Source organism: Ambystoma mexicanum, chromosome 7p (genome assembly GCF_040938575.1).
Source record: "Ambystoma mexicanum isolate Mex_15411 chromosome 7p, UKY_AmexF1_1, whole genome shotgun sequence".
In the NCBI taxonomy this organism is placed as follows: Eukaryota; Metazoa; Chordata; class Amphibia; order Caudata; family Ambystomatidae; genus Ambystoma; species Ambystoma mexicanum.
In genome coordinates, this window is record NC_090939.1 from 254,463,012 (window position 1) to 254,480,976 (window position 17,965).

The 17,965-nt window shown below is 46.6% G+C and overlaps 1 protein-coding gene across 1 annotated transcript in view; it reads left to right on the forward strand.

Moving 5' to 3' along the window:
• The first annotated feature begins 1,721 nt into the window (after nt 1-1,721).
• Nucleotides 1,722-17,965, forward strand: part of PATL2 (PAT1 homolog 2) — a 1,529,270-nt gene continuing 1,513,026 nt past the window's right edge. The window contains exons 1-2 of the mRNA XM_069636258.1: nt 1,722-1,940; nt 3,159-3,221. Coding sequence (XP_069492359.1) covers nt 3,198-3,221 — 24 coding nt within the window. The 5' untranslated portion in view covers nt 1,722-1,940; nt 3,159-3,197. The remainder of the gene's footprint in view (nt 1,941-3,158; nt 3,222-17,965) is intronic.

The window sequence follows — 17,965 nt, forward strand, 5'->3', positions numbered from 1 at the left end:
ATGAGCAGGGGTGGTTCCAGCCATCGGCAAGGGAAGGTTGAAGCTCTCCCAAAATGTTGACAAAAGGATTGTGAAGTAGCCGATGACAGAGCCATAAGACGATGTCAGAAGCAAACAGCTTCCCCGACACTGGGGACAATAACTGTCTTTAACACCCACTCTTTAACAGTGCTTTGTAATACAGAGCTTCTGGAGCAGACACTTCAAAATGATTTGTATTAAACTTAATGATCGGTAATTTGCGCTGCCATTCGGACACATGCAGGGCCGGAGTTGGGTTTCGAATCTGCTACTTGCAAAGTAAATGGAATCTAAAAGTAAACCTTTCTTTTTTTACTTTGGAATGCCGACTAGACAATGACATTACCTTGTTAAATGCAAAACAGTTCCCCTTTTTGTGGCATTGTTTATCTCTTTCCTATTGTTAACAGCAAGCGGTTGCAAGCCCGTATAAATCAATGAAAGAAGGTGACAGAAAGATTATTGGTATTTAAAATAAAAAATGTAAATTCAAAGGTGACAAAACCACACATGCTCTGTGTCTTCATATCTCAAAAGTAGAATAAATCATACGGCTATTTACAGCAATCCCAGTCCTCACTTTAAGACTGTTTTCATATTGCATTATGGTACTTGTAGGCCTGCATTTACAATGTGACCAAACGTACTTAAAAAATCTGACTACCATGGGCTTAAAGAAGCTAGGAATGCGGAATATGATGTCCATTCGTTATCATTTTCTGTGATTTCTTTAATCAGCATCTGTTTCTCTATGCTCCTGCCAAATAGGGTGGTAATGACAATGTGGGACATGACAGACATTGTGGGACATGATGGACAATGCACGATCACCCGGAACCACCTTTTAATTTGTCCTGTAGCCATACATGTCAACATGTTCCATTCCATTCTGGAGATAATAGTTTGGCCTAGATTTAACTCTGCATTCTGGGACTTGTAGATCTGGGTTTATAATGGGAATATCTAGAACGATAACTCACAGAATGCAAAGTTAAAACCAGAATTAGACTCACATCTCCCAACCAGTATGGGGCGCGTAGATGGAACTACACTTAGATGCTACCCCACCCTGCAAATGACAGTGACAACACAACAGGCAGACACACATTTGTCATTATCCCTACACGACCATCGGCGCCAGGAGGCTGTGAACATGACTGCATAACACAGAAAGGAATCCCACATTAAACCATCAAATAATTATAGGCGGCATACATGCCAACATGCACCATTCAATTCGGGAGATGGCAGGCCAGTCCTGGGACTTTTAGTCCTGGATTGGTCCACTATAATCCCATGACTATAAATCTCAGAATACAAAACTAAAATCAGGACTGGACTACCATCTCCCTAAAGGAATATGGCTTGTTGGAGCACGTGACGGGTACAGAATCTCAACAAACAAGTACACTTCATTAGTGAGGTAGCTATTGCGGCACATATGGTTGGTGATTTTTTTATTCAGAGCTCTCCAATTCCCCTGCCTCATAAATCGCTTGTCAATTTAAGCGCCGTTAATTCCCTTGCATTCGGGAACTTGAAGTCATGCATGCACGAGTATAAATGTAACTTCGCAAGTACCAGAATGTAAAGTGAGGGAGATAAGGGGCCGGACTGGTAGAACTTTTCATAACCGACCTGATACTACGCAAGAGTTGTACTTACTTCTACTAAAGTATCGCTCGGCGTCGGATTTCTAATTAACCAGAAGGAGTGACTTCCGCACCTTCCAAACCTAGAGTCACTGGCATCGGTTCGCCGACGTTCTTAAAGCGACCGTGTCTCTTTAAAGCAGGTGTTTACGTTATAATGAGCGACGCCATCTTCGTGGGACTCTGCATTAAGATCGATTCGCAGCCAGGAGACCTTTGCACCTTTAGAATACACCTTCCACAAGGGGCGCGGACTGCAGCGCAGTGGTACGTGTTTACGCTTGTCATACTCGTGCTTACTTTATAGATGATTGTATTTGGAGAAAGCCTACTATTTTTTTTGCTTGACTTACTTTTTTTTTAGTAGTTAGCCTTCTTAAAAATGTTACTTCGCCCCCTTTTTCGTCTTGACCTGCACATTTGGCAATCAAATGTTTAGATATTTCGTTTTTTTTTAAACTTGTGTATCATTTTTTTTCTTTTTACTTTACTTTGAAAGACCCGTTATGTCTGAGTTGCTTTTTAAACACATTTTAGTAAACGCCTGTTGTGAAACCAGCAGAGAAAAACAGTGGGGCGGAGATGGTCCCTGGCGCATACTCAAAGTAAACGGTGTGCGACTGACCTGCCCGTTATCCGTACCTCAGAGGCGTTGCTAAGGGGGCTATAGCCCTGGGACTTTTGGTTGTAGCCCTAGATAGAAGCTCAGGGTTACTACCAAAAAGGCCCAGTCCCGACAGTCCCAAAATAACTGTAGCCCCGGATATTTTCCAGACCTAGCAACACCCCTGACATACATACCTTGACGTTTTTCGCTGTAGACGCGTGCTTTTCTTGTCTGCAAACCGAACTTTTTTTTTTTTCTTGGCAGTTTATAAAGGACGGTGAAATTGCGCCCACCCGCCTCTTTCCAATGATCGTACTAGGGAGCAGTCGAAAGAGTTAAACGTTTGGAAGTGATCTGCAGCACCGAAAGCCGGCTCTTTAATTTAAGCTTTCTGGGTTTTGCTTGTGGCAGATTAACCGTGCGAGGCGAGTCACGCCGTCCTTTCGAACGTTTCAGAATAATTGTAGTTCAGTACGTTCGTTCAGCAGTTCCTAGGCCCGGATACATATGTGTTTAAGTAAAGGGTCACTTTAGCACGGTGGTTTGTGTAATTTGTGTTTTTTGAGTACAATGTATCCACAGATCGCCTGGACCTACTCGGCATCTTTGCTTGCAATATTTCCAATTCTATAACGTTTTAAAATTGGGGGGGGGAGGGTCGGTTTACATTACCACTACCTCCTCACATCTGTAGTCGTGCTTTACGTGTGGGTCAGGAGTACATCTGCCCTCGTTTCCCTTTTTGGGGGGTGGGGGAGCTTAATAAAACACGCTGCAGACGTTTGCCATACGGAAAGCTTTTTGCACACAGCCACACCATTGCCAGTTTACATATTCACGAATATCAAATAACGTGATTTCTTTACTTTTCCTAACAGCTAATTGTTATTCTGGAGGTAACGCCAACCCAACCCACCATGAACATCGGCTCAGAACCAATCGTGAGTGAGGATGCTAAGTTTCTACTCGGATGTGTTAAACTGTCAAAAAAATACCTATCCGCATTTCCACAACTAAATGTGACCTTGTTAGCTGAACTTTCAAGATGTTTAGCGTAATATGCTTATCGAATCGTGCATTTCTTGGTGTTTTTTATTTTTAAAATTTTTGTCTTTCTTTGGCAAGTTACGTTTGCCCGAATAATTGAAAAAGATCACAATGCTTTGGAATGACAAGGGAATTTGTGTGTGCAACAAAGCCTAAAAGGGAAGACACGAAATCTCTGCTACGCTCTTGCCAACCCTGTTGCCCTGGGTGGAGATGTCAAGGAGGTTAGTGGGACAGGAGGAGTCGTATTCTCTCTTTTTGTCAGAGAGAAGCACCCTAATGCCATATCATACCAGAGAGAAGCACCCTAGTGGCGTTTCTGCTCCTTGGTAAAAGCTGCGCAGGCGGATGGATGCCACCGTTGAACCGGTTAAAAATCCATACAAATTTTACATTGTGTTCTTGGGGTAATACATGAAAAACGCAATAGATGCCAGTACACAGCAACGTTTTACAAGACATTTCCATGATGCCTTGGTCCACAATGTATGTCAGGGTTGCTGTGTAGAGCACCTTTGCATGATGCCTTTGCCCACAGTACGTACGAGATGGGAGCTAAGGGGACCCTTTAAACTGCAAAGAAAAGGACACTTTGATGTAGGTATAGAATCAATCTCATAATACTCAAGCAAACACATGTTTAGTCTCTTACGTTTATGATCTAGACTGTTTTTCAGCCTGCGTCATAGCCAGACAGTATCACATCTCCTACCCTTCTGACTGTAGTCTGTAAAGGGAGCCAAGGTTCCTCAAGTGGTTGAGTCAGTTTGGCAGAAGAGGTGGCTGAAGCTGTGTTGGGTTATGTTGAAATATCAGTACATCAGCTTGTTAAATTTTGTAGAGGTTATATATTTTGACTGTCATAGTTCATCAAAAAATAATTTAAGTTGGTGGGTCGGGGGGGTGGGAGTTTACCCTTGCATACTACAATGTGACTCGCAGAACTTCAGCAACATACTTAAGGGGTATTTAAACAAAAGTTGGGAACAAAGAAATAAATACCTACACATAGAACGTACAATCATGCAATTCATCAATGTCACAAGCTTCGACTCTCTCCTTCCTGATGGCCCCCAGATCCAACCGTCCTGGTGGGGGTATATGTAGACTTAATCTTTGAGTAGATCCCTGCCTCTAGCATTCCTATGCAGACCTACTCCTCCTTTGAATGGCTTGTCTGTCCTACCCCCAAACTGCCACCTACCTTCTCGCTTATTCAACATATGAAACATGTCAGTGGAGGCTTTTGTCGCCTCTTGCACCCCTGGCTGACTCGCAACCTGAAATAGCCCTCTCCATGCCCCACTCTTATCTCTGACACTCTTGATGTACTTGCCCCTGTCATGAGGATCAGCATGAAGCCTAAAATCAAGTGCAACTCCTGGTACGACTCTGACCTCGTCACCCTTACACAAGTGTAAGGTGGCTGAGAGGAAAGGGTTGGCATCTTGTACATCCTCTGACAAACTGGCTTGCCACCTGCCCCAAAGGCAATACTGACTCTGTCCTTACCAAGAATAGAGCTTGCATCAAAGCCTGCGTTCCTGTGGCATCTAACAACTCGGCCAAACTCTTTAAAATCTGCAAGGAACTGGCCAATCCTTCTGCAGTCTCTACCTCTCCTGTCCCTTCCCAGGCCCTCTGTACAGCCCTGGCTTCTCACTTCATCTCTAAACCCCAGGACGTCCTTTCCACCCTCTCTGCTCCTCCTGCTTCTCCCTCCACTCTCTCCTCTTCCTCTGGCCCATTGCAGCCACCATCCCTCCCTTCTCTGCCTTTACTCTCTTCTCCCCTGATGAGGTTTCTAGACAAGCACGATCTATGATACCCTCATCTAAGCAGGTTCTTCCCTGTTCTTCCAAAATCATCAAGGATCACATTGGCACCATTGCTCCAGCCTTGGCGGACTTCTGCAACCACTCCTTCACCTATGGAACCTTCCCCTCTCCCCTCCAGCACTCTTGTGCACCCTCTCCCTAAGAAACACTCAGCCGACCCCCCCCTCCCTTCCAGCTAATTATTGCCTGATCTCACTCCTTTCCTGGGCAGACTCCTGGGAAAGCTAGCAATCTCCCAGCTTAATCTTCACACTGAATCTGTTGGCTGACTCCCATCAGTTTGGTTTCAGAGCAGCCAGATGCACAGAAACCGCTCTCCTGAACATCTGTGAAGACCTGCTTTCCAACCTTCGCTCTGTCCTCATCCTGCTGTTTCTCTCTTCTGCATTTGACACGGTCAACCATGCCATCCTGCTGAACCGGCTCTGTGATAATCTGGGTATCACCGGTCAGGCTCTTGCCTGTATGTCATTTTCCTCTGACCAACCCTCCCAGGTCCAACTTGGGTCCTTCCTCTCCTCTAGCTCTCTCTCCACCTGTGGTGTTCCCCAGGGGTCTAACCTTTCTCCATGGTTGTTCAACCAATACCTTGCACCCCTCGCCCACTGCATTGCTGCTCTCTGCTCCAACTTCGAGTGCTGCGTGGATGACCCAGAGCTCGCCTTCAGGCTCCCCTCTGCCTCCTCTTCTCCTTCTCTCATCCCTGACTGTTTGCAATCCAGGAGTGGTGCGCTGCCAATGATCTCTGCCTGAAAGCCAGTAAGACGGGAGAGCTTCCTCAGTGGCACCTCTTTCCTGCTGCGCTCTGGCCGGCCTGCCTCCCTCTTCCTGCTCCCACCTGTGAGGTTAAGAACCTTGGAGTCCTCTTCGACTCCACACTCTTTCTCCCCTCGCGTCTCTTAAGAAGTCAAACTGCCAACTGCACCTACTCGGAGGTATTCTTCCTTTCCTTTCCTCTCCTCCCAGAAGCTCACTGTTTCCAGAGCTCTGGTTCTCTCTAGGCTCGACTACCGTAACATTCTCTTTTTAAATCTACTCTTCGCTCCTCTGCAACTCATCCAGAGCAGGACTGCGAATCTTTTCCTTGGCCTCAAGCCCACAGATCGTATCTCTCCAGCACTGAAATCTCTCAATTGGCTCCCAGTGGCTGCAAGGATCAAATTCAAGACCCTTTGCATTGTCCACAAGGCCTTCTGGGGCCTGGGACCAAAATGCCTCCAGATTTCGCTTCAGAAATCTTCCTTCTCGAGCTCTTCGCTCTCTGTTCGGCCGGCGTGCCCCTTTGGAACCTCCTCTCTGAAACATGAGCAGAGCCATCTCTGGTTCCTGAAGCAGCTCAAGACTTTCTTCTTTCTCCCACTTCCCTGCACTGTTTATCTGGCAACCCTGCACATGGGGGCTGTATCTGCATCCCTACAGCCCCCCCCTACTTGCACTTATCCATCATTTGTTGTTTGCACTTAACCCCTCCACTACCACCTGTTGGCCGCACTCTTCCTTTGTCTTGTGTCTTGGGCCTCTCCTCCCCTTCCCTCGCTAGGCCATCTTAATGTCAATTGGCCTAGTAAGATCGTTGCCTTGTGCTTCCTGTCACCCCCTTGTCTCGTCGCGCTTTGAACACTTGTGTAGGCGTGCTATAAATAAAAGATCATATATAAATAGAGAAAACGCAGAGCACCTATTTGATATAAGCATCATCTGAGGGTTTAAAGGTAGGGGTGTGCAAAGGGGCAATCCTATCCCCCCTCATTGTCGATTTACATGCAGCTATGTGAACTTTACAATAAATGCTGTGCTTCTCAGAAGCACAACCACATTGGCATAGTTAATTACTTGCAAACGTACATTTAGCAGAAAACTGTGCAAGCACATTCTAGCCCACCAAGAAAAATCTAAAATAAAGTCACTTAAACCAAACTTTTTCTAATAAATATAATTTAATAATTACCTTTTTTGTTTTTAAATATGAAACAATGGAAGTATGACCATCAGAACAAAGGATACATCAAGACCTTCCAGTAATGTGGGTGTTAAATCTCCCAGAGAAAAAAAACAGTGGTATACTGTGGCCTTCTGCCTAAGTCGGGTTTGCAACAAAACAATTTATCAGCAAATGGTGCTATTGCTGGAAGATTTCTTTGCAAGCACTTACTTGTGTAAAGAAAGACGTGAACCAAAACCCGTACAATAAAAATGATCTCCAGTGTTAGTGACACGGTCAGGCAACAAGCGCATGTCTTGCAGCCAGAAGTTAACATAAATTGTGACCTCATCTATCTTGAATTCGACTGAGGTGCATAGTGCTGTTATCACTGCAAGGACACTATCTTTGTGATCCGATGTCTGGCCCTTTGCCTCTGCTGTTGATGTCTCTTTCAGGGGCAGGGAGAACTCCGTGTCCTGTAAGGGTGCAGAAAGCAGGCTCAGACACAATGACATGTTTTGGGGCAGAAACCTTTATTACTCTAGAGGTTGGCAAAAATGCCTCGGTCCCTAAAACTAAGAGGGGTCCCCTGCTGCAAAGAAAACTTAAGAAAATTGTCAGTGTCCAAAACTAGAATGTCTGTCATTGTCCTGTCCCAAAACCTTACTTCTGTCCCCAACACTAACTTAAACTGTGCAAGGATGATCTCTTCTTAAAGTAAAGTGTTCATTGTGGTTGCTCTCAACAAGTTCCCAGTTACTCGGGTAATCAAAAACGGATGAAATAAAGAACTGTTCATAAATGTAGGACTTCTCAGGCCAGGGTCATGATTCTTTCCACTAGCTTCTTTCTTGTTCTACTTTATTTCCTTTTCGGGCCTCCGAGGCCTGTATCTTAAGCAAATGTCACTGGATAATTCACAAGCACAGGGTTCTCGAATCGACACTGCTTTGTCACACCACCAAGGCACATTCCCTTTGCCAAGCGTAGAATTTCTTTTTGATTAATTATTATACTTCACTCATTTTGGGTGCAGGTCCCATACTCGCATTTTTATGAATGGCTTTAAATTTCTGTCTCATATGGGTGTGGGTTTCAGACTCTCACTGTAGCGTTGTATCTGCTTGGTTTGCTCCCCAGCCAAGCATACAACTCTTCTGGTTTGTTCCATTTAATTATTTTTCTAGTTAGGGTCCCAAACCCTCTTATTCTTAGTTTCTCATAAGGCTGCGAGTCCCAGACTCGCCCTTCATTCCCTGGGTCCCAGACCACCTTATTTCAACTTCACCCCCTTTCTTCTCCAGACCTCCAGCACCTCTCTGGCAACACGCGTATCGTGTCTCGTTCGTGCAGGTACCAGCATTTCACAAGCAGCTGCTTCCTTTTTCGAGGTTCTGATAGCATTCGGGGAACGGACAAGGTTTGCAGCAGCTATGCAGATGTCTGCCTCTCCCTGGCTGCATGTCTTCCCTCTCGGGTGTTTGGAGGTTTGACTCTGCAATATCCTGAGCAGTCCTTCCATCCTGGTCCACGTTTGGGTTTTCCCTCTCCTCCTCTCACAGCTTCCCTTCTGGCCCTCATCTGCTTGGCCGGTGCACGGCTGACAGATTTTCTCCTCGGAGGACAGCTCTCTCCCGACGTCTCAGCTGAGCTGTCTTTGAACTTCTGTTTTGGATAGTTGGATAGTTGAATTGGTTTGGGCCCGTCGGATTGAGTCTAGAGCACTGAAGCCCTCACTCTGCTTCTCCTGAGTGATCCTTTAACTCTTCGTCATCTTCTTCACAGTACTCAAAATAAAACCACATTGCGCGCTATCTTTTAGTCTTGTCAAGTATATCCGGTTGACTAACTTGACAATAGGACATATTGGTCCTATTAAAGGAATTAACATTGGACAAGGGTTTAGATATGTATTGCCGCAGGGTATACAGCCTTCTCTGAGAGTGGTCGTCCCAATCCCATAAGGGGCTTCTTCTCCCTTGTGATCCTCCCTCAGTGTACCACGCTCAGGGGGACTATTGTACTGTGGACGCCCTGGCCCTATGAGAAAGGTCTTGTGCCCCCCACCCCCAAGGAAGGGGAGAAGGGATGACCTTTCTCAAATTCGTCAGTTTCCTTAGTCGCAAACAAGTCCATAATGTACCTCTTCTGGCCCCCCTTTAGGTTTTGGGTCCGGCATTTGTAATGTTCCCTGGGCCGTTCAGCTAAAAGTGTAAATCAGTGGGCTGTACACGCCAGTCTTTAAGGCTCAGCTCTCTTCTGGCTCCTACATACTCCACGATCAGCCCAATGGGTGACAGCTGCTCCTCTGCATGCCCAACAGCTACAGCAGGCTGCAGCCTATGGCTACAGCATACTAGCGGCCATCAGACAGACTTAGTGGGCTGGGTCTTCCCTTCCCAGGCCCATATCGACTCAGGCATGCTTCATCATTTAAACTCTGCGAGGGGTACATCCAAGGCACGTCGGATTCCACATTGAGTGCAGGCTCCCAGCCCAACAGGGGCTCATGCAACTCACCAGAGGTCTCCACCCACCAGCTCTCAGCAGCGCTATTGTTGCCAGTTACGGCCTGCAATACTCCTTTCCGACATCCGAGGGGGCGAGCATGGTTCCCAAGGCGGGGACGTTAGCCCAGAGGTCAATGCGCTCCAATCGACGTCGGGATCAGCACGTTGTCACTCCTCTCCTCATCAGGCTGCTTGGTTCCATCTGTCGTCCACCATCTGGGGGGCTCGCACCATCTCGGCACCTCAGATCCTAACTGCCGAAGTCGGCCACCATTCATATGCAGGTTCGGTCAGTCTGCTGTTCCACCTTCCAGGGTAGGATCACGTAAAGATCACATTGGTACACACCAGTCCGTTTCGAGGATCTTTCTCGGGAGCCCATGCAATCCCGCTCTTCACGGCATGCCAGCAGCCATGCCCCCTCTGGAATGAATTGGTCCAAATGGTTCCTAGTGGAATATTTTCAGATTGCTGATGGGCTATGCTGCAGACTAATCAATTTGGTCACAAACTGTCAGGTCATCTGGATGCATGTGATTTAATCTAAGCGGAAAAGACTGAAGCAGAATTTTGCGAAGTGCAAAGCTTTGATTTAACATAATTTTGAATTCCGCTTTCCCACGATCCCCGCTCCCCACTTACCTTAGCATGTTGCCACTTACCTCTCCTTCTCTGCCTGATTCTCCTGTCACCCTTCCTTTTAAAAAAATGTATATGTTTTGTGTGCGTATTAAACCCTCGCTGCCTCCTTCCTTAGGAAACGGGGGGGGGGGGGGGTGGTGCAGCTCCCAGGTCCCACTATATCGAACATTGGTGCATCCGATTTTAATAGGATTTCGTTTTTATTTTTTTTAATGCCGAAGGCACTTTTTTTTTTTTTTTTTTTTGCCTTTGCCTAATCTAGGTGGACCATTAACTTCTAACAGACTATATCTAAATTTGATGAATACAGATGAAACGACCAACGCCACTACACACCCCTGTTTAAGGATGTTGTAGTCGGAATAGTGACCCTCATTAACTAGGCTTACTTACATCATGGTATTTTAATATATTCAAGGGACCAACACCAACCAGAATGCCATACTTGCCCAGCTTTGAACATAAAAGGTTTTCCACATTATCAAATCAAAGAGCTTGTGTTCCCAAGATAAGCCACATTTAAGTGTGTCAGTACTAAGCAGTGTCTGATGTGTTAAAGCATTCAAGATGAACGACCAATTTCAGCCCCTAAGCCCAATTGTTTTGGGAAATGCACAAGATCTTTAAAATGAGAGGCCAAAATCTTTTTTGTAATATCCAAAAGTGTGATTGGGTGATTACTTATTACCAAGGCAGCCTGGCTTCTCCTCTTAAAAACAGTTGTCATCAGATTTTCAAGGCTGTAGGAAGAACACCTTCCTTCAAAACGTGTAAAAATATTAATCCAAGTCACTGGATCATGTTTTGATCCAGTTTTCTAGTCCCTCCGGACCAGGTGTTCTGTAGCTTTTTTCTAAACCTTTTTATTTTTGTAAAGTAACTTTTTATTGGCATTTCCACATAAAGGCCCCACCCCCCCGTTCCAATGTTTTTGTCCCTCCCCTCTCCCCCTACATATCTTCCTCTTGAGTTTTTTTAAAAGTTTCATTTGAGAGGTTGGGGGATCTAGGTCCCTTGGTTTGAAAGGGTCCCAGGATAATAACAGTAGTCCCAAAAGTCTAATTCTCCTCGCTCGCCATGACCCTCTGGCTCCCTCTTGTAGGAACCCCAGCACCCTGGACTATCAAAGTTTGGTGGTCTCCTTGTAGAGAGTAAGATACCCATTCGAAGGCTGCAAAATTCAATGCTTTTCTCACCCATGTGTGTTTCATGGGAGGCTCTTTGGACTTCCACTTTTGCGCTAGTGCCCCCCTCCATCATCAGGACCACGTATACTTGGCGTTCCGCTCTCGAGTGTAATTCGTCCGAAGTTCCTCCTAGGCCTATCTGTGCCATGCCTCTGTTACCTCCTCCCTTCACTCTTAGGGTTTCCTCTACTGCTTCCTGTATTACCCCCTGCCCCCCGGCCATCCCAATATACTTGAATTTACAGGCATCCCGACCAGACATCATGGCATTCCACATTCCCCCCAGCATAGTTTGGACCCTGAGGGGGATAGTTTATGGATTTTTACTGGGGTTAGGTGCCACTTTTTTTTTTTTTTTTTTTTTTTTTTTTTTACCTATATTTCCTGAATCTGAAGGGACTAGGCCCACAGTCTTTTCCAGTATTCGTCCTCTATTTGTTGACATTTTTGTATCTCCTTTTCCCCTGGTTCTTTCACCTGTTTGTGTGAGTAAATTGTCACCACTATGTTTGTCCCCTGAGTCTGTCAGTAAGTATTTCTTTTTTACTTAATTTATATTGGCATTTCGTATATAACAATGGAACAGTCAACAAGTCAAAACTACCCCTACCCCCACCTTCCTCCTCCTCCCCTAATGCTCGACCCAAGAAAAAGCCCCCCCCCCCAATGATGTCCCCGAAACGATCCAGGAGGCCAAGACTGAGACCCAAGCATCCAATCGATAAGATACAACTTCGTAAGGCCAACTTCGTAAGGCCAGATCACTCAATACAACTTAAATGTCCGAATCCTCTTGCGGGGCTATAATTCCCAGTAATGACATAGCTTTTGGGCACCAGGCCCTGCGCGCTCCCTCCTTTGTAGACAATTAGATCAGACCAGTCTGTCCCAAATCTCAGCGACCACATTTTGGCTACCCATTCGTGCTCTTGCGGTGGATCCTTAGACTTCCATCGGCGTGCCAACACCAATGCCGCCGACGACATCATAATGACATACACCTTTCGGTGGGACTTGATGGGAATCTCCCCCAACACTCCTCTCAGGCAAACCATATCCAGCCCTCTATTCCTGCCTCCAACCTTCCCCAGGGTACGAACCACTGCCTGCCTTATTTGGCCCCAAAACAGGTCTAACTTCGGGTAATCCCACCATATATGAGCCCACGTTCCAAACCCCTCGCACCGCCTCGAGCAGTCCCGAGATGAAGAAGAGGAGATCCTATGCAATCTGACCGGGGTGATATGTCACTGGACCAAACGCTTTAGCCAGATCTCGCAGATCTGGATCGATCTAGTTAGCAGCTTCGGGATTTGGGACCAGAGATGTTGCCATTCCTGCTCTTCAATTATGGCCCTGTGTCCTCCTGCCATTTCTTCATATAGGACCTAGGGGGGAGAGTTTCACCTTGTTTAATATGCCTATAGATGGATCCCATTAATCCCCTGTCCCCTGAGTGCGAGTCTAAATATTTCTCGAACGGCGTCAGGGATCGGGAACCCGCTTGGCGCATCTCGGGATGAGAGAGCCAATGCCGCAGTTGCAAATGCCCATATCTATGGCGTTCGTTCAAACCAAAATCCTTCTTGCACCTTTCAAAGTCCTTAACTGACCCCTCATGGTAAATATCTCGTAGCATTCGACAGCCCCCTTGGACCCATGCATCAAAACCCCTGTTATTACACTGTGGGGTGAATTGCGGATTTTCAAATATAGGAGTGTACGGGGAAGGAAACGTGGTAAAATGAGAGCCTATCCCTGCAGAGTCCCATGCCTTGCCCATAACAGAGGTGATTTCACTAGCATACATTTGAGGGGTTCTATCCGCCCTCGGCTTCCAAAGCATTCCCTCCAGGTGCCCTGCCACCACTGCTCTATCCATCTGCCTCCACAGCTTATTCCGATCATCTCTCTGCCAGTCTGAGAATTCTAAACTGGGCTGCTAGAAAGTACGCCCTGAAGTCCAGGACACCTAACCCCCCCCCCCTCCCCCTTGAGCAGAGAGCCTTCATAAGAGATGCGGCCACCCTTGGTTGTTTCCCCTTCCATATAAACCGGCTTGTAACCCTGTGCAGCGCTCTGTAAAAACTACTTGGAACCGCGATTGGGAGGGCCGCGAAATAGTAAAGCACCAAAGGTAGGGCCGGGCCGTGGGGGACGGGGGGTACCAGGGGGCCGGGCTGGGGGGGGGGGGCAAGGGGGCCCCAGTCAACCAATTTCGATTTAATTTTCCCAAGCAGGGGGAGATAGTTAGCCCTAAAAAGTTCTCCCACCGTTCTCATAAGGAGCACCCCCAAATATTTTGTTTATTTGCCCAGCTAAACTCATAGGTGGTTTTAATATGCCTCTCTGTCGAAGGCGACAGTCCAAGACTCAAAATTTCGGACTTACTGGAATTTATCTTTAGCCCCGCCACTCGCCCAAAAAGGTCTAGCTCATCACAGAGAACCCGGAGAGACTCCCTTGGGTCCGCTAATGAGAAGAGCAGATCGTCTGCAAAGGCGGCCACCTTATATTCCTGTCCACCAAACGTTATGCCGTGTATATGTACAGCCGCCCTAACTGCTGTCAAAAAGGGCTCCAACTGAAGGGCATATAGCAGAGGGGAGAGAGGGCAGCCCTGTTTAGTACCCCGAGAAACCGTCACAGGTCCCGAGATTCGACCATTAATCGCCAATCTAAGGGTCGGGTTTTGATAGCTAGCCATCACCTGGCCTACGAAGCCTGGACCAAACCCCCTCCTGATCAGCGTAGTTCGGAGGAAGCCCCACTCCACGTGATCAAACGCCTTTTCGGCGTCAAAAGCTAGGAGAAGAGCCGGAATCCCCTTCTTGTGAACTTCTGGTGAGCCAGTCTCCTCACATTATCTGCCGTTTGGCGATCCCTAATAAAACCCGCCTGGTCGGCCCGGACTATAGATGGCAAGATGTTGTCCAGTCTGGCTGCCAAGACCTTTGTACAGCTTAGAATAACATTTATTAATGCAATTGGCCGATATGCCCCACAGCGCTCTGGGTTTTTGCCCTTCTTGTGAATAAGAACCACCTTTTGCTTCCTCCATAGTCCGTGGTAAAACCCCTTTTGACCCTATATGGTTGAATAGCCTAGTATGATGGGGGGATTAAAGTTTCTTTGTGTAGCTTATAAAATGGAGCATGGAAACCATCCGGACAGGGGGCTTTACCAGCAGCCAAAGATGGCGCTTTCCTAACCTCATCAGTGGTAAATTCCCCCTCCAACTGTTCCCTCTGTTCTCTCGTTATAGAGTTAACCTGAACTCTCTCTAAGTATCTCACCTGCGCACTAGCATCTGGTTCACTAGAGGCGTACAGGTCTAGTAGAATTTACAAAACTCTCTCTCAATATCACTATTGGAGGTGTACGTCTGATTTCCCCCCCTCCCCCTCTCCTTTGATTCGTGCAATCGTTTTCTCACTGTCTTCCCTCCGGAGCATCTTGGCTAACAGGCGATCGGATTTATTCGCCTTAACATAGTAGTTCTGTCGCAAACGGAGGAGACTAGTAAGTATTTCTTGAAGGGAGTTGGTGTTCGGGTCGCTGCTTCCTTCAGTGACGGGTGAAGCAACCAATGTCTTATTTGGGTGTATATGAATCGCTGCCCTTCTTCCACCCCTAAATCTGCCTTGCATCAAGTGAAAGATTTAATTTCTGGTCCCTCAAACAGATCACACATTTTATGGCACCCTCTCTCCTGCCACTTATTTAAGAGCCTTTCTTCTGAGTCCCGGGGAAATTGTGGATCGACAAAGATTGTTGTAAGTGGGGACCAAAAAGGGGTAATTCTCCATATCTTGCCCCGGTCATCCCTCAACCAGTTCCTGGTCACTCTTGTTTGTGCCGCCAGAAAGTATGCCTTAAAGTCTGGCTCTCCCAGACCCTCCCTATTCCTTTGCATCCTCGTTACCCTTTTCACTATTCTCGGTCTTCTATTGTTCCACACAAATCTGCCAGTTTGTTTTTGGAGAACTCTAAAGGAGGCAGGTATTTGTGTTTGGAGTGCCGTGAAACTGTACAGCAGCTGGGGAAGGATGACCATCTTCAAGACGTTAATTCTACTTAACCAGGTTAGCGGGCCCCAGTCGATCAGTTGTTCTTCATGGCTTCTTGTAGAAGTGGGTAATTGGCAAAATAGAGCTCTGTTTGTTTGTGAATTTAACTCCTAAATATGTTACAGCCTTCTCGGCCCATCTATATGGGCACTCCTGTTAGAGATTACTTTCTACCTCTCGCGTTGTCGTCAGGTTCAGAATTTCATACTTGTCGATGTTTATTTTTAGTCTAGCTATTGTTGCATCCCTCTGTCCATGGCTTCAAGGGAGGCCTCCAGTCTGTTAATTTTAGTATCATGTTGTCCGCAACGGCGGCTATTTTATGGACCCTTCCCCCAAATGCTACCCCTACCGTTTCCCTTTTCGGTCTTACTGCAGCCAGTACGGCCTCCAGGTGGATTCCATAGAGTAAAGGATAAAGGTGAGAGGGGGCAGCCCGGTTTTGTGCATGCTGTACTTTAATGGGCTCTTTTAATTGGCATTTTATAGCTATATGTAATGATGGGTTCTGGTAGTTTAATCTTTGCTAAGAAGTTATCCCTGAATCCCATCTTCATAATGAGATGTAGACACCGCCACTCCACCCTATCACAAGCTTTCTTGGCATCCAAAGCCACCAGGAGAGCAGGGATGTTTTTCTTGCTAAGCTTCTGAGATGCGCTATCTTTCTTGTGTTCTCAACCAGTGTGTCTGGTCCTAACGAAGCCTGATTTGTCTGTGCTTACAATCTGTGGGAGGATTTGGTCTAGGTGATTGGCTTGGACTTTCGTATATATCTTACCGTCAACGTTAATTTAAGCGATCGGCCTGTACGAGCCACACGTTGTCGGGTCTTTGCCCGGTTTTTGTATTGGGACTACCTTCACCTCTTCCAATGAATGGCGTGATTTGCCCCGCTCTCGAGCAATGTCCTCTGTGTTAATACTCTTGCTGCCACCCCCACACTCCACAGTCATTTTAATATAATTTTAGCCTTCTTCCTTTCTCAACATCCTGGCTCAGAGCCTGCCTGACTTGTTTGCTTTGATGTAGTATTTTGGTTTGAGGGATAATGGGGAGCGTTCTGCCACCGTGTTCTGTATTATATCCAATTGGCCCATTATGGCTCTATATTCCCTTCTTGTTTCCCCACTCACTCCACACCCATCCACGCAATTACCTCCTTCAGTTTTCCCTCTAGATCTTTTTCAACAAGTCCAATTTCTCTGTCCCTATGAGCCTTGGTTGCAATGATATTTCCCCCCCCCCCCCTAATTGTCGCCTTGAACGCGTCCCACCTAGTCTGCTGGCATGTGCTCCTGGATCTTCAAAGAAACCCTCAATCCTTTACTTGATCTCCTCCCTTATGGTGTTGTCCTTGAACAGGAATGTGGGATAGCTCTATTTCCTCAGTCCTAGGGGACGACCTTTTGATTGTCAGCAGGATGGGAGCATGACGTGACTGTCATTGCCCCCACCTTTGTCTGATACCCTGCCCAGAAGAGCATGGAATGAACATAACATAATCTATCCTGGATGGGCATGCAAGAAGAAAGTAAACCCCTTATTTTTCCCTCCATATGTCCACCAATGCTAGCCTTTCAATTTTCTACACCGGTTCTCGTGATGGTTTACCCTGTACCCCTAAGATATTCTTGCTCCTATCCTTTGCTTTGTCCCAGTCCAGGTTTAAGTCCCTCATCAAGACCATGGGGCCCTTTGCGAATCTTTAAAATCTGAGCACTGCTTTTTGGATAAAGGCATCTTGTCCTGTGCTAGGTGCATAAATCATGGCTATCGTGTACAGCTTTCCCCCCTCCCCTTTAAATTCAAAGCTAAATAGCTCCCCTGGGCATCCCTCTCACTCTGACTGTGAGGTCAAGGTTGTTTCGAAGTGCCACCAACACCCCCTTCTTGCTTTTGTCAGTGGATTGATCTGTTTGACAGAAGCCCCGTATTCTTATTCTGTTCCTATCCCGGCTCTGTAAATGGGGTCTCTTGTGAAGTTACTATGTCTAGGCATTCCCTCTGTAGGTACCTTCAATTTATCATCTTTTCAGCCGGGAATTTAACCCATTAACGTTAAGGGATATATATAATGCTGAGTCTAGTGTGTTTACCCATTATCTACCACCTCCACTCGCTTCCCCTTTGCTGGGCAGACTCAACCAGCCTCTAAGCCCCCTCAAATCGCCCTCTCGAGGATTGAGCCCCTTATTGCCTCCAGCTTGTACCTCTGTGGGTTCACCCAAACCCATTTCGAATTCCACCCCCAGAAACATCAGTGTTAGACCCTATTGTCTGCCCTCTAGATAAGCCCTTGTACCTCTTAGTCTTTGGTTAGTCAGTGCCCTTTGTAGGATGGTTCTCTCTCTCTCCTGTTGTTTTCTTAATGCGGGGCATTCACTTCAATTTGAGTGTGATATTCCCCCCTCGCCCCTCAATTCTTGCTTCTTTTAGGTCTTATAGTCAACCACTCCCAGGTCTT